At 32.9% G+C, this 22,486-nt stretch overlaps 6 protein-coding genes across 6 annotated transcripts; 4 read left to right on the top strand and 2 right to left on the bottom strand.

Annotated features, from left to right (window-relative positions):
* The first annotated feature begins 3,113 nt into the window (after positions 1-3,113).
* LOC124925413 (ribonucleoside-diphosphate reductase small chain-like) lies at positions 3,114-4,328 on the top strand. Its single transcript, XM_047465407.1, has one exon. It carries the CDS (start codon positions 3,171-3,173, stop codon positions 4,164-4,166), a length of 996 nt encoding a protein of 331 aa, XP_047321363.1. The 5' UTR covers positions 3,114-3,170; the 3' UTR covers positions 4,167-4,328.
* Positions 4,329-4,633: 305 nt separating this feature from the next.
* Positions 4,634-4,976, top strand: LOC124925416. Its single transcript, XM_047465409.1, has one exon. The coding sequence runs from the start codon at positions 4,696-4,698 to the stop codon at positions 4,918-4,920; it is 225 nt and encodes a 74-aa protein (XP_047321365.1). The 5' UTR covers positions 4,634-4,695; the 3' UTR covers positions 4,921-4,976.
* Positions 4,977-6,344: 1,368 nt separating this feature from the next.
* Positions 6,345-8,811, top strand: LOC124927162 (pentatricopeptide repeat-containing protein At5g14080). Its single transcript, XM_047467523.1, has 2 exons — positions 6,345-8,023; positions 8,097-8,811. The coding sequence occupies exons 1-2, from the start codon at positions 6,388-6,390 to the stop codon at positions 8,330-8,332; spliced, it is 1,872 nt and encodes a 623-aa protein (XP_047323479.1). The 5' UTR covers positions 6,345-6,387; the 3' UTR covers positions 8,333-8,811.
* A 292-nt stretch (positions 8,812-9,103) lies between these two features.
* On the bottom strand, positions 9,104-10,718 carry LOC124925556 (60S ribosomal protein L7a-2-like). The gene is made up of 7 exons (XM_047465590.1): positions 10,610-10,718; positions 10,477-10,524; positions 10,196-10,397; positions 9,915-10,084; positions 9,701-9,829; positions 9,529-9,621; positions 9,104-9,449 (listed from the first exon to the last, which is right to left on the bottom strand). Exons 1-7 carry the CDS (start codon positions 10,610-10,612, stop codon positions 9,318-9,320), a joined length of 777 nt encoding a protein of 258 aa, XP_047321546.1. The 5' UTR covers positions 10,613-10,718; the 3' UTR covers positions 9,104-9,317.
* An 886-nt stretch (positions 10,719-11,604) lies between these two features.
* On the top strand, positions 11,605-15,991 carry LOC124925715 (actin-related protein 2). Its single transcript, XM_047465792.1, has 15 exons — positions 11,605-12,024; positions 12,232-12,342; positions 12,590-12,724; positions 12,817-12,888; positions 12,990-13,068; positions 13,176-13,225; positions 13,425-13,528; positions 13,654-13,722; positions 13,808-13,871; positions 13,982-14,050; positions 15,013-15,096; positions 15,200-15,258; positions 15,386-15,452; positions 15,571-15,654; positions 15,749-15,991. Exons 1-15 carry the CDS (start codon positions 11,983-11,985, stop codon positions 15,827-15,829), a joined length of 1,170 nt encoding a protein of 389 aa, XP_047321748.1. The 5' UTR covers positions 11,605-11,982; the 3' UTR covers positions 15,830-15,991.
* A 4,725-nt stretch (positions 15,992-20,716) lies between these two features.
* Positions 20,717-21,325, bottom strand: LOC124927617 (glutaredoxin-C1-like). Its single transcript, XM_047468066.1, has one exon. It carries the CDS (start codon positions 21,294-21,296, stop codon positions 20,889-20,891), a length of 408 nt encoding a protein of 135 aa, XP_047324022.1. The 5' UTR covers positions 21,297-21,325; the 3' UTR covers positions 20,717-20,888.
* Positions 21,326-22,486: the final 1,161 nt, after the last annotated feature.

Below are 22,486 nucleotides of genomic sequence, written 5' to 3'. Positions count from 1 at the left end.
AAGGCTCAAGCTCGAACTCAAAACAAGTACTCGAACTCGACTCGATTAACTTGGATTTAACCGAGCTCAAGGGCTCGAGCTCGACTCGATTAGTTCGATTTATAGTTCGAGCTCAAACTCAACTCGAAAACATATAAAATCAAAACATATCAAATCATTTCAACTCAAAATAGTTTCACTATATCAAAAGTTCACAACAAAATGAATAAACATCTAAAATCATTCATTTCACCTAAAACATAAGCATTCCATCAAATAGAAAATAAACATTACACATTAAAATCATTCCACTTAAAACATAACCATTCCAACTAAAAATATTCAAAGTCCAAACATACAACATATCGAATTAGTCCAACATAAAACATTACTTAGAATCCGGAATCCAAATTCTAAAGCCCAAACTCAAAAGTTCAAAAATATAACATATTAAATCGGTCGAACATAAAATAACACCTTATTTGGATACCGGAAGACAAATTTCTTGATAAGTTTATCTCTATGTAAAAAAACAATATATAGTTAAATTAATGTTCAAATAAGAATATATTTTAACGTAAAATAAAGAATATTGAAATTTAACTTGCCTTCGTATTTTTTTCACTCCATGCAAATGTCGAAGCCAATCTTCTCCACATAAAAGAACTTGCACCGTCTCTGGGGAAAGTGATGAACGATAAGAATCAATGACCTCGTCCCAACACTAAATGTTGCTTCGGAAGCTACCGAACTTACAGGAATAGCTAAAATATCAGCTGCCATTTTTGATAACACTGGATATTGTAGTCTATTCATTTTCCACCAATCTAAACATGAAAAATCTTTGGGAATTTCAGTCTTCTTCAAATGACTCTTTTCAAGATAGTCTAATAATTCAGATTTTGAAGACTCTAAAGTCTCAATTTCTGCACAATAAGCATCAAAGTCATCCCAATTGGATGAAGAACCACGTTGAGTCGCAATAGAGTTGGAAGAGCCAAGATTTTCCAAATGAAATGAACAAAAAATCCTTTCACAAGCATTTTCAGCAACATAGACATCATAAAGGCTAGCAAAAGCATTTTTAACTTTACAAATATTTCTTTGGGCATCATCATGAGAATAAAGTTTTAGAAAACAAAACTCAACTCCTAACATTTTTTTGGTTGGATCTAGAATTGCAGCTAAAGCCATCAACAAGTTGCAATCTCCCCAATACTTGTCAAATTTTTGTCTTTATTTTCAAAGACAATTCTTTGATAAAAGAATCCTCATCATTCACATTTCCATCCAAGGTAGATTTTATTTTTTGAACTTCTTGAAAAAACAAATTAAAAGTGGGATATTCACTAGCTGAAATAATGTGTGTTGTTGTCTCTCATTTGTTCCATATCAAAATTTCCATTATGTAAATAAGGAAGAGAATTTGAACCTGAATCACTTCTCTCAAGTTTAACTTTATTTGTTGTTCAGCTTCTTTCAAATTTATCTTTTTCTTAATGCAGCTTATACTGTGTCTCAAAAGATTTGTTGTAGACCCTTTACATATTGTTAAAAAAGAGGACCAATGCTTGCATTTTGTCTTTTCACTTCCATCCACCGCCGTAACAGTTTCAAAATCATTTCAAACAGTTGACATTTTTCTTCTTTTATTGATATGAAAACTTTTCTCTTGTTCTTATTTATTTTAATTTTGTTATGATTCTTCCCCATCAACACTAGTACAATTTAACTCCAACCTTCCTAATGTTTCATCTTGTTGAACTTTATTGCTCTCAATTTTCAGCCACACCCACCATCTACGGACATGATTGGTCTAAAAGCCACCCAAAATACAACTATGGATTTACCAAAATCATGTTGGTGTTCTAAAAATACTCCTCGCACGTCGTTGATGCAACTAATTTATCATATATCTGTTCTTTCTCATATATAAACAACAACATGAACTAAAATTGTAATCAATTCAAACACAAACCCGTTTAACCATGGGAAACTGCATTAACATTAATGCATCTACTTTCTCTCTAAAAAAAGATCAAACACAAAAGCATATGACTTTCAAGAACAAGAACAAGAACCCGATCTGTCAAAGAAGAAGAAGATTTACGTAGAAGAACACAGGGAATAGTTACTATACCCGATCTGTCTTCAGCCGGAACAAGGGTAGGATTCTGGAGACTAAGGAGAGAAGAGAAAAAACCTGCTTGACGCCGATCCGTCGAATACGGAGAAGGACCTGATTCTAGAAAGAAATCGTAGCTTTCTTTGTTATTGACTACTGAATACAATAGAGTGATGGACTGGATTGAGAATGGAGAGTGAATATAATTAAATACATTTTTTTATTATAAAAATTAAATATGAAATATAAATTAAAAGTTAAAAATATATATTATAAACTCGAGTAGCTCGATGAGTACTCAAGACGGATATATAACTACTCGAACTCGGCTCAATTATATAATGAGCCGAGCTTTGACCGAACTACTCGCGGGAAACTCACGAGCAGCTCGTCTCATTGTATCCCATCGAAATTGAAGTAGGTTATCCAGAAGAGCCCATATGTCACAATAAAGAAGAATGTGATCAATAGATTCTTCATTATTCAAACAAATGTTGAATGGGTTAGCGAGATAAAAACTCTTTTTCTTAGATGTCGAAACTCATATATATATTTTATTAAAAATGATTATTTAAAAAACTAAGAGAAAAAAACTCATTCACAATGAGTTTAAATTTTCAGGTTCATCCTTTATAACATAACGAAAAAAATAGGAATATTTAGACTTTTATAAAGTTTTGAAGTTTTGAATTCGAGTCGGTCAAATGTCAAATTTTGCTACCCTAATTAAGTATGTTTGTGTATAGTTGCTCTCCTCCAAAAGAGACACGGGAACCAAATTTCTGAAAATAAATAAATTGTTTATAGGTTCATTTAGAAAGAAAGAAAAAAAAGGTTAAAAGGGATAATTGAAAATTAAGATAATTTTAAGACTGAATTACAGAAACTGAAATAGTAGAAGGACAAAGTTAGAAATTACAAGTTAAGTCCTGCGGAAGCTTCTTCCTTTTCAAATCACCCGCCTAACTCATTATTCATTCATAAATATCTCCATCTTCATCTCTTCACAATTCACACCAAAACCTATCCTCTCTCTCACACACACTAACACATACAGAGAAGAATTATGGTTTCGATTCTTGATGAGCCATTGCTGGCACCGAACTCAGACCGGTTCAGTATGTTTCCTATTCAGTATCCTCAAATATGGGAAATGTATAAGAAAGCCGTCGCCTCTTTCTGGACCGCCGAAGAAGTCGATCTATCTCAAGACCTTCGCCACTGGGAATCTCTAACTTCCGGCGAGAAACACTTCGTCTCTCATATCCTCGCCTTCTTTGCCGCCTCAGACGGAATCGTGTTAGAAAATCTCGCCGGCCGTTTCATGAAAGATGTTCAAGTTGCAGAGGCTCGAGCCTTTTACGGTTTTCAAATCGCAATCGAGAATATCCATTCCGAAATGTACAGTCTTCTTCTTGAAACCTACATCAAGAATTCACAAGAGAAGAACAAATTGTTTCACGCAATCGACACCATCCCCTGTGTTCAGAAGAAAGCCAATTGGGCGTTGAATTGGATCGACGGGTCTGAATCGTTTGCGGAGCGTTTGATCGCTTTCGCTTGCGTCGAGGGTATTTTCTTCTCCGGAAGTTTCTGCGCTATTTTCTGGCTTAAAAAGCGTGGGCTTATGCCGGGACTCACCTTCTCGAACGAGTTAATTTCGCGGGACGAGGGTTTACACTGCGATTTCGCCTGTTTGCTGTATGGGCTGATGAAGACGAAGCCGAGTGAGGAGCGAGTTAAGCGAATCGTTGCTGACGCTGTGGAGATAGAGAAGGAATTCGTGTGCGACGCACTCCCCTGCGCCCTTGTAGGTATGAACGGTGATTTGATGAGCGTATACATTGAATTCGTGGCGGATAGACTGTTGGATGCTCTTGGATATGCGAAGAAGATGTATAATGTACAGAATCCTTTCGATTGGATGGAGTTGATCTCGCTACAGGGGAAGACGAATTTCTTCGAGAAGAGGGTCGGGGAGTATCAGAAAGCTTCGGTCATGTCGAGTTTGAATGGAACCGGTGGTGATACTCATGTATTCAAGATGGACGAGGATTTTTGATCCTCCTAGTCAGTCCTAGGTTATGCTTTTGTCTTGTTCTGTTATGTTCTGTTATGTTCTGTTTCTTTTTGCCCTACTAAAGGAACATAATTGCCAAAACTTTGTTGGCTATAAATTATGAAGTATTCAAAAACTTAAACTCAAGGATGGTTATTTATCTTAAAGACTGTTGTAGTCTGGAATCACTCACCCATTATCAACTTAAACTCATCAACTAGCAGTTTCATATTCTGTCACAATATTTGATGATCAAGAATGGATTTTTTGGGATCCCATTTGGTTGTTGTGTATAACTCACTTTGGGGATTGTTTAAATTCAGAAAAAGAAAACTTTAAAAAAAAAATGGTTACTTGGTGATGAGAGATGCTGGAAGAATCTTGATTACTTGAAGCAATTAGCTAGATCGAATCTCCATCCATCCATCCATCCCAATGATAAATATCAGACTTGAGATGATAACAGTCCTCATGACCCCTATCTCTGTCTGTAATTCGATTCGTAGCTAGCTCAATTAAGTGTATTGAAGAAATGGGCGGAGGAGGAGGAGCGGATTGGGGTCCGGTGTTTGTGGGTGTGGTTCTGTTCATAGCTTTATCGCCTGGGTTGCTGGTTCAGGTGCCGGGACCCAACCGATTCATAGAGTTCAGCAACTTTCAAACCAGCGGCCTTTCAATCCTGGTTCATTCCATCATTTACTTCGCCCTCATCACCATCTTCTTGCTAGCTGTCGGAATCCATATCTATGCCGGCTAGCTTATTATAACTTCATCATCAATTTCACTACTTAATTTACTTGTTTTGTTTTGTTTTAACGGGGTTGATTATTATTATTAATTGTTGTTTTATTTATTTGACTACTGGATTTGGATTTTTATCTTTTTCACAATACTTGTAGAATGATAATAATAAAAGCAAGTGAAATAGAAATATAATAAAATTAAGAGGGACGTAGAACGTGGATGCCAATAACAAGAACAAGTATAGAGTATACACAAAAAAAGATGACCGCATGAATTATGATCGATATGCCACTGGTGTACATATTCCCAAACTCAACCACCCTCGTCCTTGCCGGAATCTGAAACAGCAACCCCGGCGACAACACGATGAACAAAACCACCGCCACCACGACCGGCCCCCAATCTCTATCTCCACCTCCTCCTCCTCCTCCTCCATTCATCATTTAATTCCTTCTTTCTTTTATGATGAAGAAGAAGATATAAAGATGGTTCTGGTGCTCTTCTTTAAGCCTTAAATATAATTGAGAATACTGGAGAAGTCTAGCTCATTAATTAAAGTTAAAGATATAAAGTAAAAAATGACCTTTGTTTTCAATTATTGATTGTTAGGGCCGTTGCTTTCTTATCCTCCACATCTCCTTTAATTTCACACACCACCACCCCCAATTCATGTCATCTATAAATTACTTTACTTAGGAGCGCCTTATTCATACTATTTAACAGGCTCGCTCATACAACATATTAATGATGATGCAATCAATACATGCATACGCACAAAGCTCTACCTTACAAGGCCACTATCAAATTTATTATATTCACCCGAATAACTATCAAACTAATTAAGCACATAACGTTCCTTCCATTCCTACCCATAATTTTCAATTAAAAAAAATAAAGCCCCTGTTATTAAATACTCTCGATCGAAATCATGGGTAAATATGTTGGATCATTTCTACAACCTAAAAATCCCACGTGAGGATTCTCTTATGTAGAGATTTCTCTTTGAATAATAACTATTTATCTTTATTACTAATCCCTTTGTGAACCTTGGTCTTTCTAACTGCCTACTCGTTTTTGTTTTTGTTTGATCCTTAGTATGATAACGTTAATCTTTTGAGCCCGCTCCAAATTATATAATGACAAATCGAGATAAACGATTTCTATTATTATTATTATTTTCTTTTAAGTATTGTACATTTGGAAAGAAACTCCATCTTTCTAATACTAATTTAGAAAAAAAAAAATTCTAAATAATTTCGTTGAAAGACCGGATTATGAATTATTAAATTATTATAGTTCTCTAAAAATATATATATAATATAATTTTCTGATGTCTAAAATGAATAAAGGAGGTCAGAATTGAGGTTCCTAATTAATTGAGGGACCTTATCACATAATATTCGGCTCAACTCTAAATAGCACATAAAATTGAAAATGAAAAGAAAGAAGCTGCGACACTCACCGGAGGGGATTCTGCCCGATGTCGCCGCCGTTGACAGAATTAGCAAATCGGATTAGCCGAGTTTTGATTTCATCTTCCAGACCTACGGGATCATGGAATTCATCGCTTGAACAAGCCCTACACCATCTCGGCTGCCGCCATTCCTTGACTCACTCACTCGTAGCTCGAGTCATCCATCCGCTTCTCCAAGGCCACCACTCTCTCGCACTCGGCTTCTTCAATTGGGCCTCACAGCAACCCCGTTTCTCTCACAACTCTCTCACATTCGGAACAATCCTCAAATCTCTATCCAATTCCCGCCATCTCAACGTCATTCACAAGCTCCTCAAGGACGCCAAAGCTCGCGAAATTCAGCTTGAAGTCGACGTTTATCGCTCTATTATTTCCACAAATCTCCAAGCTAACAAATCCCACGACGCTTTCTCCATTTTCAAGACTGCTACATCACAAAATTCCGATCTTGGACCGGATACATGTAACTCCCTCCTCGCCGCTTTAGCCTCTGACGGAAATATTACTGATGCACGACAACTGTTCGACGAAATGATGCGCGCTGGTGTTTATACCAACACGCTCGGTTTCGGCGTTTTCATGTGGAAATTCTGTGGGAATGCGGATGTGGTTGAGATTCTTAGTTTGTTGGACGAGGCCAGGAAGGGACAACACTCGTTAATCAATGGTTCGATCGTTGCAGCTCTTATTGTTCATGGACTTTGTCTGAAAGGCAGGACAAAAGATGCTTTCTGGATATTAGAAGAGTTGAGGACAAGGGAATGTAAACCTGACTTCATATCATATAGAATTGTTACAGAAGGGTTTCGTCAAGAGAGAAACGTGGTGGATGTGATGACGGTCTTGAAAAGGAAACGTAAGCTAGGTGTAACGCCCAGGGCTAACGATTACAGACTGTTCCTCCTTGAATTGATATCTGAGAAACGGATCAAGGAAGCAAATGAACTGGGTCAAATTATTGTAAGTGGAAATTTCCCAATCGATGAAGGTATGCTTAACTCTTTAATTGAGTCAGTTTCAACAGTTGATCCCCATTCTTCAGTTTTCTTACTCGAGTCTATGATAACAATGGAGAAACTTCCACCCATTGCTACACTAACCATTTTGTGTAAGAACCTATGCAAACATGGAAAAATAGATGAAATGATGGAAATTTTCAAAATGCTATCAAGTAAAGAATACTTTTCTGACTTGGAGAGTTATCTTGTGATGGTTTCATTTCTCTGCAAAGCTGGGAAGGTAAGAGAAGCATATGAGATTATAAAGGAGATGAAGAAGAAGAAGGGAATCAGTCCAGATTTGTCGTTTTACAATTGCATTATGGAAGCATGTTGCAGAGAAGATCTTTTACGTCCTGCTAAAAGATTATGGGATGAAATGTTTGCCAATGGATGTCCTGGAAATTTGACAACATATAATATTCTTATCCATAAATTCTCGGAAATAGGTCAGATTGATGATAGTCAGAGACTGTATAGCCAAATGATGGAGAAAGGGATAAAACCAGACGAAAAGACATATAAATACCTTCTTGAAGGACTTTGCAAAGAAAGAAAGCCTGAAGTTGCCATTGAACTCTTCTACAAGTGTATTGAACAGGAAAGTATACTGCCTACATTTATCCAATCTCTGTGTGAACAAGGTAACCTTTTCTTATTTTTCTTCTTCAATATGCAATTGGAAGAATCTAAATTGTAAAAATTCAAATTTTGCAGGTTACTTTACTGTTGCGTCTAGCCTACTTTGCAACCTTCCTTCTGATATTGCAGCCTCAAACTGCCATTTGACGTTTCTGAAAGCTTCTACTGAAGCAGGCGAGCTTCCATATGCTAGAGAACACTTGAAGTGGATACGGAAGAACTCCTCGCCATCTCTGTTGGACGCCATAACTTGTGATTACAATGAACCTATGTTGGACTTGTTTCAAATTGGTCAAGCACAGGCATTCTGAAATCTGAATATACATGAATGGATAGTCATTGCAGCCTCAAACTGCCATTTGAAATCTTCAACTGAAGCAGGCGAGCTTCCATATGCTAGAGAACACTTGAAGTGGATGCGGGAGAACTCCTCGCCATCTCTTGTGATTACAATGAACCTATGTTGGACTTGTTTCAAATTGGTCAAGCACGAGCATTCTGAAATCTGAATATACATGAATGGATAGTCATTGCAGCCTCAAACTGCCATTTGAAAACTTCAACCGAAGCAGGCGAGCTTCCATATGCTAGAGAACACATGAAGTGGATGCGGGAGAACTCCTCGCCATCTCTGTTGGATGCCATAACTTGTGATTACAATGAACCTATGTTGGAATTGTTTCAAATTGATCAAGCACAGGCATTCTGAAATCTGAAAGTACATGAATTGATAGTTATTGCCTCAGATTTGTTATTTTGTAATGGTTATCACTGGTCATGAACTTCATCATCAACACAATTTACTTCATTTGAAAACACAAAACAAACATATTTATGATGTTTACAAAAGAGGTGCAACACTAATGAAACTATTGAATCTTAATCTGTTCAGATCATTATCCTAAACACACACACCCAATCCAAATCTGTTCATGTACCAAACATTCCCAATTGAATTTAGCAAAATAACCTTTACATTTAGTTTACACTATTGAATCTTAACATCAGATTAGATAACAGTCAGTAAAACAAATCCCAAAATCAATTACCTTTATAAGAACTTGTAATCAATTGAAAGCAAGAACAGAAGAAATATCTGAATTTCAAAATTAATATACTCAAGTTTCAACAGCAAAACATTAGACATAATCACCCTAGTGTAGTCAAGGGTAAAATTGTCTTTACAAAAAGAGAAAAAAACATTCATTTTAACTAAAACAGAAAGATGAAAATAAATATCTCAAACAGATAGCCTCAAAACTAACAATGAACTTGTATGACAAATGTTTTGTCCTCTCAATTCATCCTCTGAGCAGCTTCCTTAGCAAGGACCTTCTCTTTGGCCTTAGTCTTAGCTTGAGATTTAGTACCCATTATACCACCACCCCACTTCTTCCTATTTTCTTCAAACTTATCATTGAAGTTGGCCTGAAAACAAGAACATGTTAGCAAACCACAGAATTGTTTAAGAATCACAATAATCATGGAAAAAAATCGATTTAATTACCTTGATAGCCTCCAATATCCTGCTGAATTCCATCTTGTCTTCATTCTTAACAGTGGTCAAGCACAAAACAGATGCAGTTTTCTGGTGGACAATCTGAAAAATAACCATGCATTAGCACATGTGATGAAGAACATTTTGTTTGGAGGAATATTGAGTTATCTCAACAAATTACCGCTCCCAGTCGAGATTTTCCCTTTACGATGCAGTAAGGAATTTCCATCTTCCTGCACAATGCTGGTAGCCAGACAACCAATTCAATTGGGTCAACATCGTGAGCAATAACAACAAGCTGGGCTTTGTTCTGCGTAAAAGATGTTACAAAAGCATTTGTCAATTAAAGATTTTAATACAAGCTTCTCAATTTGATCAATGGCAGTAATATAAACCTGCTCAATCAGATAGGTGACATGGTTAAGACCATATTTCACAACAATAGGTTTCTTTGTTTCAATACTCTTCCCTTCAGCCTCAGCTTGAGCCTTTTTCAAAAGACGTTCCTTCTTTGCAGCTTTGTCTTCAGGTCTGTATTTAAGAAGCATCTTAAACAGGTTTGTTGCTGCAAGATCATAAGAAGACAAATCAAATAACTAATTCTAACTACATCATTACATTGTCTATAGGGTTTGTTTGCAAAATGAAATGTCATGTCCTAATTTAAAAGACTAACCGAGGTTCTTGTCAAGAGTTTTGGTGAACTGGTTCAAAGCTGGTGGAACCTTCAACCGCTGCCTCAAGATTCTCCTCTGCCTTTGAATACGCACAACCTTGGGCCATTTCACATACCGGTGTAGGTCCCTCTTTGGTGGCAAAGCTCCTCCAATCCCAAACTGTTTTGGGCGTTTCTCGAATACTGGATTATCAATCTTCACCTAAAATGAATTTGAAGCAGAAGAAATAAGCATTGACCATAAACATACACTCAATACGGATCGAATAAAGATCATTTACCGTTTTCTTTTTGGCAGCCGCAACTGGCTTCACACCTTTCTTGGGTGCCTATAGAACAATATAAAGAATGATAAATTGAGTAAACAAAAACGGCCAAACGGAAATCTTACGATCATAAGTGTTCAGTACTCACCATTTTTGTGAGATCTGGCTGCTCCGGTCGGCTCCTTGAAGAAACTGGAAAGGAGGATTAGGTTTGGAGAAGCCGACGGAACAAATATATAGTATAACCCTATTCATCATGTTGGGCCATTGGATCCATCTGTATACCTGACCTCCTTAGAAAGCCCATTATAATAATTAAGTCCAACTACTCCTTTTCTATTATTTAAAAACATTTAATAATAAATATATTTTAAAAACTAGTAAGATTATTGTGGGATACACATAAAAAACTATAAACAAAATAAATTATAATAATATGTCAATGTTTAAAATTTGAAAAATAATATATTAAAATAAAAAATAATATTTTTATTCCACGTTTTATTAAGTAAAACAAATCATTTTCTTACCTATCTTATAATATATTTTTTAACATTTAACATTTTGACTTAACATTTTTTTGTCAATCAAATATTTAATTTATATTTTTTAAAGTTAATTTTGTTAGCTTGAAAGTTCCGAATATACTTATAATATTTTTAATTTTATTTTTATTTTTAACCGTTTTAAGTTTATGAACGGTCAACCCACCATTCGACTCAAGTATTAATTTACTCATATATATATATATATATATATATATATATCCAAATTAAACACAATTCTCGAATAATCCCGACACTTTAAAATTAAAACATAATTATATATATTAGTTAAAAAATTGAATTTATATTATTAAATATGTCTCGCATTCATCTGGTGTTAAATTTAAAATATAAAGTTTATTAACATAATTTTGTTAAAAAGTTGTATTTATTTTTATTAAGTTACAAATTCAAAATATACATATAATATTTTGTATTTTATATTTATCTGCTTTAAATTTAAATTTATGCACGGATCTATTTATAATCCGACCCAAGTATTAATTTACTATTCCAACATTTTTAAATTAAACATCATTAATTATATATATATAATAAAAATATTATTTTAAAAAATTCCAAATAAGCCCTTAGATGATGAAACTACTTGGCGGTCTGAATTGAGCATTGATTTGTTCATCATCAACAAGACAATTCTTTTGGTGAAAAAGTAAATAATAGATCTGAATCTCTGCAAGCTTCGCCCCTAGCGGCCTTCAGGATTCAGTTCAATTCAAAGGAAATCCATCAGTATCACAAAGCTTTCTCTCTCTGTTATCAGGATTCAGTCAAGATTAAGATCAAGATCGACCAACTCTCCTCCAATATCGTCCGAAATTTAACAATCTGCTGCCCTTAAATCACACACACGGGGCTCGTTCTCCACTCGAACGACGAGAAGATCGTCATGGCCAGTTGTCGATGAAATAAAGTCGAAGAAGAAGAAGAAGAAGTCAGTCGTCAATAATTCTGTAAAATGAACAACAAAAATGTTGTGGTCTGCGACAATGGCACTGGGGTAGCATCATCTCTCTGTTTTTCTAAACTGCTGAATTATTTTCTGATCAAATACCTGCTACTGCTCCGTTTCAAGCAATCGAATCTGCTTACGATGAATTTAATAAACCTCGAGTTTACATTTTTATTCATTCTGTTGGTTTATAGCTCATGCCTTGCTTTATTATTCAAGCCATTTCATGTTTGGAAATACTGTTGCATTTTGCAGTACGTTAAATGCGGGTTTGCAGGAGAAAACTTCCCCACTTCAGTATTCCCTTGTGTTGTTGGGAGGCCAATGCTACGTTATGAAGAATCCCTTGTAGAACAAGAGCTGAAGGTCAATCCCATTTTTTAAGCCTCAACTTTTTCATTCTAGAGTATTTTAGGAAACTAGGATTTATCCAAATTTTCTAGTTCATTTGGTAAAAGTAGTGTGGTTGGATATGACATCTGGATCATCTTAAATGATTTGGATGACAAGACACCATACCAAAACAGATCAATGTTTACAATTGGATTACTTGTTGAGCATGATTTAGTATTCAAATCTCAATTTTAAGCATGTTGAACTTTATGCTTTCTAGGATATTGTTGTGGGAGAAGGCTCCTTTGACTTGAGGCATCAGTTAGATATATCTTATCCAGTTAGCAATGGAATTGTTCAAAACTGGGATGATATGGGCCATGTCTGGGACCATGCATTTTATAATGAATTAAAGGTATACTTTTGTAATGTTACCTTAATTCTTTGTCATTTCTACTCACTCATGATATATTTTGTTTTCACCTTTCATATCCTGTATTTTGACAGATTAATCCTGCTGATTGTAAAATATTGCTTACTGATCCACCACTTAATCCTTCCAAAAACCGAGAAAAAATGGTATGGGATCTTTCCATGACTAAATCTTTCTTTTAGATGGAGTAGTCCTTTTGAGTTGCAAGATGAAATATCTTAATATGAGTTTGCCTTTTACATTACAGGTGGAAACCATGTTTGAAAAGTACAACTTCTCTGGAGTCTTCATTCAAATTCAAGCTGTTCTAACGCTTTATGCTCAAGGTCAAAACTCATAAAGCTTTCTTTTGTTATATTTTCTATATTGATTTCGTAAAGGTGTAATTTTTATAAACTTTGTTAGATAATGTAAGCTAATATCAGAATTACAGGGCTACTTACTGGACTAGTCATTGATTCTGGAGACGGCGTCACTCACGTGGTAATGTGCTATAAATTCGCGTGATCTCTAGCAATATATACATTTTGAGCTTGAATGAAGGAGTCAAACATCGAACATCTCTCCATGCGGAAATGAATCAGATGTTTTGATTATACATATGTGTTCAATACGAATGGAAAATACCTGAGGTTTAACTCCTTTCCTTTATACATATGTTTTTAAATTTATTGGATGACAGGTTCCAGTTGTTGATGGCTACTCATTCCCGCATCTTACAAAGAGAATGAATGTAGCTGGGAGGCACATAACATCTTACCTAGTTGAGTTGCTTCATCGTAGAGGGTTAGAGATACTACCTTTTTCTTCTTTCCTTTTTTATTCAAATTTGTCCCATTTGGGCAACATTTGTCTTGCCAACAACTTCATCTTACGTAACTTATGGTTATTAACCTTCATTTTCTCCAAAGATATTCAATGAACAAAACTTCCGACTTTGAGACTGTTAGGGATATCAAGGAGAAACTTTGCTACGTAAGGTGTACTATCATACTCTTAGTGTTCCTTTTCTTTTCTTGCAGTGTTTTGTCAATAATTAAGCATCACACATCTTGTTCCGTGCAGTTATGACTACAAGAGGGAATATCAGTTGGGACTTGAGACCACTATACTTGTCAAGAACTATACTGTGAGCCAATTCTTCTAAAAATCTTGGAAGAAGTTCTTTCATAGTGTTTTTAATAAGAGCCTTTTTATTAGTCTTCTGAACGTACTTTATTGGGAGATTAATCTTATCAGTTGCCGGATGGAAGGGTAATCAAAGTTGGCACAGAGCGTTTCCAGGCTCCGGAGGCACTGTTTACTCCTGTAAGTATTTTTTCTTGTTGTTTTGCCATGTGAAAGAAGAAGAGCTTCTATTGTGTGCAGTATCTATGTGTGCTAGAAACCAAATTGTAGGGGCTTTAAATTAAAGTAGGACTTGCATGTTTAGTTATTAACAAAAACTTATTTAAATAGATTGTCATTTCATTGAAGAAATTTATGAACACATCATCTTTATGTAACATGCTTACATGGATGTTTACTAGCTAAACAAGATTTGAAAATCGAATAAAACATCTGTGGTAAGTTGGATATGATTAATATCTTTGCTCCAACTTAAGGGAGAGTGTTAGGGAATTAGAACATCATCTTTAGTCAACGTGAAGGTTGCATTAGCTAGTTGTGTAATTGTTAATAATAATATATTATTCATAATTCTTTCAAATTTGAATAATTTTAGAAAGCTTAATATTTAATGTAATATTGTGTTTTTTGGAAGTGACCAAATGGTTGGTCTCCAATTTGAAACAAGCAAATTGACCAGACTTCTATACCAAATGGTTATGTTTCTCAAAATTCATTGGCAGTTTCTAACTAGTCATAGCCAACAATATACATTAACTTCAAACATTATTTTCAAACTAGATCAAAGTTGACCTAAAACATTTGGTTACTTTTTTAGACTTTTACATGTTGTCACGTGTTATTTACATTCCCGATGTAAGCCCGCTTAAATATTAGTGTTTACCTTTCAGCTACAATCATCATAATAACCTACCTCTATTCTTGCCCTCCTTAATATACCCATTCTCTAATATAAGTGGGCTTACATCAAATGGCCCATAGGCAATATAAATAACACGCTACAAGCCTACAACATGTATTGAACAATTGGGAAATAGTTTTAATTCATTAATACACCAAACTTTGTCCACTACTTATCCTATACTTTGGAGTTCAAGAGCTATGTCCGAAGAAAATGTGAAGTATCATTTTTTTATCCATAGGAGCTAATAGATGTTGAAGGTGACGGTTTGGCAGACATGGTGTTTCGATGCATACAAGAAATGGATATCGACAACCGGATGATGGTCAGTAGGCTGCACACTGCTTTTACATTACTAAAAAATTAAGTTCCTTTGTTTTCCTTTACCTTATAAAAGCCTTGTATTTGTGGTTTTACAACTTTTGCAGCTTTATCAACACATAGTTTTGAGTGGTGGGAGTACTATGTACCCTGGATTGCCAAGCCGGTAATATCCGTAAACCCCTCTTGATGATAATATTGCTAAATCATATCCCTTAGAAAGGCACAACACATAGTTTTGAAAGACAACTCCATATTATACAGTTATTTTCATTTTTGTTTTTTGGGCTCAGCTTGGAGAAGGAAATTTCGGATCGATACCTTGAATTTGTCCTGAAGGGAAACAAAGATGGACTGAAGGTGGGATAAAATTGACATGCCTCCTAAGTAGTTTATAAATGAATATTAAATGTTTTTGAGCAATTTTCTTATCTTCGTACCCACATTATGTTTTTTTTGCGACATTTTGTTTGAGTAGAAACTAAGGTTGCGGATAGAAGATCCACCGCGAAGAAAACACATGGTTTACCTCGGAGGAGCTGTTCTTGCAGGAATTATGAAGGTTAGTAAAGGTGTGAGAGTTTGCGATGAAATAATAATATCGAATCTGCTTCACTTGACAGTTGGAGAAATGGTTGTCTTCCTTTGATTGATAGGATGCCCCTGAGTTTTGGATTAGCAGAGAAGATTATCTCGAAGAAGGAATTGCATGTCTAAGCAAATGCGGTCAGGCCTGATGAGACAGAAAATCTCTTGTTATTAGTATGTGCAATTCTTCCTTGCACATATTTTATTTAGGTTAGATAATATGTCTGGATTATTTGTTTCATTTTTGGATAAACTATATAGAAAATGTATCATTTGTTTTTTCCGGCTATTTTGATTCAGGCTTCATTTTACCAGTTCACATCTTAAAACTCTCCTATTGCTCTCCAGTTTGTTATAATGGCCGATAAAATGGCATTAGCTTTTTTTTAAACACTTTTTTCTGGTGAAAAATAACTAGTTTTTATGTTGATTTAGATGAGCATGACTTAATTAGATATATATATATATTATGTTTTCAGTTTCAAATCAAAAAGTTAATATTTTGAATTAGTTTTAAATTGTGGCGATTCTAAATGAATTACCAACTTATATAAACTTTTAAAATAATTAAACTCTTACAATTTTATATTTACTATTATATTAGAGTTTATAAATTCATGTGATAAATTTATAAAATAAAGTGAATTAAAATTTTACATTATAAATAAATTATTTGTTTATTTAAAAAATAAATTCATATAATTAATTTTGTGACTTAATTTTATTTTATAGAGATTACTCTTAATTTTTTATATCTTTTTAATTTAGTTTATTATTTAATTATTTAATTCAAACAAAATAGCAAAATTCATATTCATTAATAATTTTTCTTTTATTTTCTTTAACCATCCTAATTTTTTTTAAACCTACTGCAACTCTAATATATAATAATAATAATAATAATGCTTAATTTGAATTTGTTTAGTTTGTCGGATCTTGAACAATGGTTAATTTAGATATATACTCTGGTCGAATCGTGGGTTAACTCGCCCATAAACTTAAAATGGTTAAAAAAATTAAAAATGTTATATATATATAACTTTTTAACATAACAAAATAAATATAACTCTTACCTAACAAAATAAATACAACTCTTTAACCAAGTGTAATTAAGATGTGGTTTGTCGATAAATAATAGACCGATAATAAATGAGAGTTGTTATAAAATTTTAATCAAATATTTAATTGACCAAAGTGTGAGGTCACGAGGTTAAATATGATTGACATTGGTGATTTGTTTTCATAGGGATAAGAGACGTGTGAAAGCGTGATTGTGATATGGTTTGTCGAGAAATAAGAGGTTGATAACAAAGGATCGCGATGTTACGAGATTAGAGGTTAATTGAAATTGGTGGTTGATTTTTTGAGGAATAAGAGGCGTTTGAAAATTTGATTGAGATTGATGGTTGGTTTGCCGAGGGCTAAGAGGCGTGTGAAAATATGATTGAAATTGATGATTCAAGAGATAAAAAACGTGTAAAAGTATGATTGAGATTGATGGTTAATTTATCGAGAGATAAGAAACTTGTGAAAGTGTAATTAAGATGTGATTTGTCAAGGAATAAGAGACCGATAATAACTGATCATGAGGTGATGAGATTAGAGGTCGATTGAAATTGATGGTTGGTTTGCCGAGGGATAAGAGGTGTGTGAAAGTGTGATTGAGATTGATGGTTGGGTTGCCGATAAATAAGAGACGTGTGAAAGTGTGATTTGAATTCGTGGTTCGTTTGTCAATGGATAACATTAGGATTGGTGGTTGGTTTGTCAAGGGATAAAAAAGTCAATAACAAAGGATCGTAAATGCACGAGATTAGAGGTCGATTGTGATTGGTGGTTGGTTTGCCGATTAGAGACATTTAAGTGTGAAATTGTGAGATTATGAGACGAGAGATCGATTGTGATTTGTATTATTTTACCGATGAATAAAAGACCGGTAACATTGGAATTGGAGGTTAGTTCGAGGGATAAGAGGTTGATTCAAGTTGGTGGTTGGTTTGATAATAGTTAAGAGAGGCGTGTGCAAATGTGATTGAAATTAGTGGTTAGTTTTTCGATATATAAATGACCTATAAAAGTGGGATGTCACGAAATAGAGAGATTCATTGGAATTGATGATTGGTTTAGCGAGAGATAAGAAGCGTGTGAAAGTGTGATGTCACAAAACCGAAAGATTCATCTAGATTGGTGGTTGATTTGGTGAGAGAAATAAAAAACATGTGAGAGTAATGATGTCACCACATAAGAGGTTAATTGGAATATTAATATATATAATTTATTTTGTTTATTTTAATAATTTAAAAAAGTTATATATATATTAAAATGATAAATTCAATGAAATATTCAATGAAAGTAAGTTCACGAATCAACTAGGCATGACACGGGTAGGAGAGAAATTTTTTAAATGTTCTGAAATGGTAATTCCATTTTGAAACGGTAATTTTTTTTTCTTCTCGAAAATAACCGTTTCGGTACCCGAAATGAGTAGTTTCGGAACCCGAAATGGCCATTTCGGAAAAAAATAAATAAATATTTTTTTCTTCCCGAAATAAGTGGTTTTGGGACCCGAAATGAGTGGTTTCAAGACCCAAAATAAGTGATTTCGGGACCTGAAACGCCATTTCAAAAAAAAAAAATTATTCTTTCCAAAATAAGTGGTTTCGGGACCCGAAATAAGCGCTTTTGGGACGTAGAGACACCTAACAGGCCACGTCGAATTCGTGGACATGTTTTCGTTGAATCTTTCGTTGAGTTTATCAATACTCATATATAATTTATTTTGTTTATTTTAATAATTTTAAAAGGTTATATATATATATATATATTTAATTATAAATAGTTAAAATATTTTAATAATATTTTTAATATTTTTAATTAATATTAATAATTTAATAATAAAATAATGTAGAGAGGAAAATTCCTAATTTTTAGGGCTATATATAGGTAAATCTTTACTTATGAGATCTTTTATTGTCAACTTAACATTTTTTCATATTCTCTCACAAGAGGAGGGGTAATATAGTAAATAAATTATTTATTTATTTACTATATTATTATTACCCCTTCCCCTTGTGAGTGAGAGGGAACATGTTAAATTAGCAACAGAGAATCTAATCTAAATCTTTATTACTCTTACCATTACTCTATTTTAATAATAGGGGTAGAATTCCATTTTATATATTATTTTTTAAAGATAAATAAAAATAATCTTCAATAAAATTGTTTTTTGTATAAAATATATTATAATATATTAAAAATTAATATTATTATAAATAAAGTTAACAATTTTATAAAATATCAATAATAAATAAATATATTTATAATATTATATATTTAATTATATTTATTAATGTTTAATCTTAGTCCACTGTCCCAGATTACACAGTCAATTATTTTTAACAAAAACATTTCGCATTAAAAATCAATATGAATGAATTGGAATTTTTTTTATTTAAAAAATTTAAGAGTTTACTAAGGATAGTTAAACTCTTAATTCACTTTTTGGTGTTTTGTGGCACATGATGATTGTCTTTTTTCATAGATTGTTTTTATGTATTTTAATTCTTCTATTGAAATGTTTTGTTTTCCACTATTCTCTTTTTTATATTTTTAAAAATTAAAAATTAAAAAATAATTAAATATTAATTTGATTTTAATTGACTTGGTCTAAACCCAAGTAAAAATGGGATAAATTTTTAATTTTTTTTAAAAAAATCACATTAGGTCATTAAATTATAATAAGACATGAAAAAATAATAAATAATTACAAGATTGTTTGAACAAAGATGAAAATAGAAAAATAAAAAACAACCAGAGAACAAAAGTGAATAACACAAACAACAAAACTTAGAGCGTTTTAAAATCAGAAATAATAGTGACTTTCTCACATGCAATGCTGCATATTTGACAAATCAACCAATTTTTTCACTAATGGAAATTTGCCTCCACATTTGAATGAGTGAGTTTCCATCAAAGATAATTTCATTCTAAACAATCTCCACATCATTTTAAATACTTGAAAATGCTCTTATGTTTCTCTCCATCCAAGTATGATAAATAATGTTTACAAAAAAAATACTAAAGTCATTATCCTTTGTTTTGATAATTGACATCTTCTTGATATCATTCCATTCTTTTGGGAAGCTAAGGAGACTCAACGTGGAGAACTTACCCCAAAGTAAGGAAACAAATGGGCAGTCCTCAAAAAGATGGGATCAATAGTCTCCTCATTTCCCAAACAAAGAAGACTGAGATCCGAGATATTCATATACTTTTTAATTCGATCGCGCGTGTTAAGTCTTTTACGAAAAAACATTGATATTTAAGAATAACTTTCGTGCACTATACTAAATGAGACCATAGAACTACCTCCCATCTATCGCGCGAGTCTTAATCATTACTCAATTGTTAAATAGGGACATAGATTTCGTTTATACAATATTCTTTAAAAAATAAAATTAATAATTTTTTATATATATAAAGTATATTATAATATATTAAAAATTAATATTATTATAAACAAAACGTAACATTTTTATAAAATATAAATAATAAAAAAATATATTTGTAATATTATTTATTTAATTATGTTTAGTAGTATTGAACTATCTCCCTCCCTTCATTCACCATTCATTGTTTTAAACTTTTAAACAAGACATTTGAGATTAAAAATCTTAGGGATGAATTAGAATTGTCTTTTATTTTAAAAAAAATTAGGAGTTTACTAAGTAAGGATAATTAAACTTGTAATTTTTGTTGTTGTTTTGTGGCACAGACTGATTGTCTTTTTCCTTATATTGTTTTTTGTATTTTAACTCTTCTGTTGGAATATTTTGTTTTCAGTTCTTAAACTATTCTATTTTTTATATTTTGACATTTAAAAATTAAAAAAAAATTAATTAAATCTGAATTTGATTTTAATTGACTTGGTCTAAACCCAAGTCAAAATGGGCTAATTAATTGTATAATCTTGTTGTGATTGATAATGATTTATGAGTTTGATTTGAATTATTTGTGATCATATCCAAAAAGCCTTCAAATCATGTACCAAAAACATTAAAGATTACTTAATCATGAGGATCAAGTCAGATTGAGCAGCTTAAAACCCAACTCCTCTAACTCTAACAACATAGATACAACATGCATGCTAATTGAACCAGTACTGATCAGTTCATTATTAAATTACTGCCCGATTGAAAATGATAAAACCTAGAGCCAAAGTGCTCCAGCTTCCTTGAGGAGAGGCACCAGAGTGCCATTAATATGTGAGGCCATAACACGATCCATTGCCCCAACCAACTTCCCCCCAATGAACACGATCGGGACCACCGACGAGTCTCCGATGAGTCTAGCCAGCTCTTTCTCCATCTCTTCCCCTTTCGGATCCTCGTCCAGCTCATGAACAGTTGGATGAACACCCATCCCACAAAACAACCTCTTAATGGCGTGACACATGCAACACGTGCTCAAACTGAATATCACCACCGCATTCTCCGCCGCCAGCCTCTCGATCTTCTCCAACGGCCCGTCCCCTGAAGATCCGACTTTGGTCAAGAAAGGATCGGTAGGCCAGCTTGACTCTGTTTGGTATTGCATTTCCATGATGACGTCAGACATATACTATGAATGGTTTGATGTTGGTGATATTATTGATGATGACTGAAGTATTTATTTATAGTGTTGTAGGAATAGAGTAGCAACCGGTATTATAAGCAGTTAGTATTTTATTGTGAAATAAATAAAATTGATTAATTTAATTTGAAAGGAAAAAAAGCAATTGCCTACTACAGAATGCAAGTACATGTCGCGTGCAAGCAGAAAGGTGTGATGTGCCTGTTACATCTGTCTGTGTTTATATATTAATAAATGTATATTTGGTTCAATTTTATAAGACGCCTCAAGCGGTGGTGGATTGTCGGGTTTCAACGTTGCTTTTGTTTTGTGACGCAGAATGTAGGGTGGAGATCATATTTCTTTCTTTTTACCATCATTTGATTTGACCTGATTATAAAAACAATTACTTTATTTCAAAACTTATATAATCCACATATCAAAAAATAAATAATTAGATACAGTAATACAAAACTAGGTCTTCTTTTCTAATTGATATAATTTTTTTTTTTGTTAATTAGAAAGTAATAATAATTGATGCGTTTAAAGACCGTGAGGATGTTTTTGATAATAAAAAATATTTAAAAGATATTAATATATAATAATAAAATAAAAAATAATAATTTAAAATAGATGTTATTTTAATTAATGAATTAAATGATAAAATAAATGAGGGAAGTTAAATAATATTTTTTAAATTTGTTCTTTAAATAATCAAAACCTAAATAAAAAAAAAAAAAAAAAAAAAAAAAAAAAAAAAAAAAAAGAAAAGAAAAGAAGGAAGAAGTCCCTAGTTTTGAGGTAATTTTGAAGGGATTATTTAAGGAATTTTATTCAAACTCATATATTTTTCATGTTTTATTAACCAATATATCATTTAATTGATAAAAAAATACATTTAAATAACATTACTTTGTTTTTATATATAAATAAAATGATAATAATTCAACCCATTGAATACTTAAATAATTTATTTCTTAATTAAAAAAATTTATTATTTTAATTAATAAAAATCACATATCAAACAAGCCCTTTATGTTTGTTTGTTTTTGAAATTTTTTTTAGGAAAACTCTATCCTACTTTTTTTTTTATCAATTTAATTACTTTATTTATTAATTAAAATAAGTTTATTTATTTATTTTAATAATTTTTTTATTAATTAAATTAAAATATATTAAAGTAAATCAACCTACAA

The sequence above is a fragment of the Impatiens glandulifera genome, chromosome 2 (assembly GCF_907164915.1).
Source record: "Impatiens glandulifera chromosome 2, dImpGla2.1, whole genome shotgun sequence".
NCBI lineage: Eukaryota > Viridiplantae > Streptophyta > Magnoliopsida > Ericales > Balsaminaceae > Impatiens > Impatiens glandulifera.
This window is presented reverse-complemented; position numbering and strand designations above follow the sequence as displayed.

What these genes read in the sequence shown, in the direction of transcription:
- LOC124925413 (XM_047465407.1), top strand. Translation starts at nt 3,171, where the DNA reads ATGGTTTCGATTCTTGATGAGCCATTGCTGGCACCGAACTCAGACCGG.
- LOC124925416 (XM_047465409.1), top strand. Translation starts at nt 4,696, where the DNA reads ATGGGCGGAGGAGGAGGAGCGGATTGGGGTCCGGTGTTTGTGGGTGTG.
- LOC124927162 (XM_047467523.1), top strand. Translation starts at nt 6,388, where the DNA reads ATGTCGCCGCCGTTGACAGAATTAGCAAATCGGATTAGCCGAGTTTTG. An exon ending in CCAATCTCTGTGTGAACAAG is followed by an intron (nt 8,024 to 8,096) that starts GTAACCTTTTCT and finishes CAAATTTTGCAG; the next exon opens with GTTACTTTACTGTTGCGTCT.
- LOC124925556 (XM_047465590.1), bottom strand. An exon ending in CGGCTGCCAAAAAGAAAACG is followed by an intron (nt 10,398 to 10,476) that starts GTAAATGATCTT and finishes AATTCATTTTAG; the next exon opens with GTGAAGATTGATAATCCAGT. An exon ending in AACTCTTGACAAGAACCTCG is followed by an intron (nt 10,085 to 10,195) that starts GTTAGTCTTTTA and finishes ATGATCTTGCAG; the next exon opens with CAACAAACCTGTTTAAGATG.
- LOC124925715 (XM_047465792.1), top strand. Translation starts at nt 11,983, where the DNA reads ATGAACAACAAAAATGTTGTGGTCTGCGACAATGGCACTGGG. An exon ending in TCTGCGACAATGGCACTGGG is followed by an intron (nt 12,025 to 12,231) that starts GTAGCATCATCT and finishes TGCATTTTGCAG; the next exon opens with TACGTTAAATGCGGGTTTGC. An exon ending in GAAACAAAGATGGACTGAAG is followed by an intron (nt 15,453 to 15,570) that starts GTGGGATAAAAT and finishes TTGTTTGAGTAG; the next exon opens with AAACTAAGGTTGCGGATAGA.
- LOC124927617 (XM_047468066.1), bottom strand. Translation starts at nt 21,296, where the DNA reads ATGTCTGACGTCATCATGGAAATGCAATACCAAACAGAGTCAAGCTGG.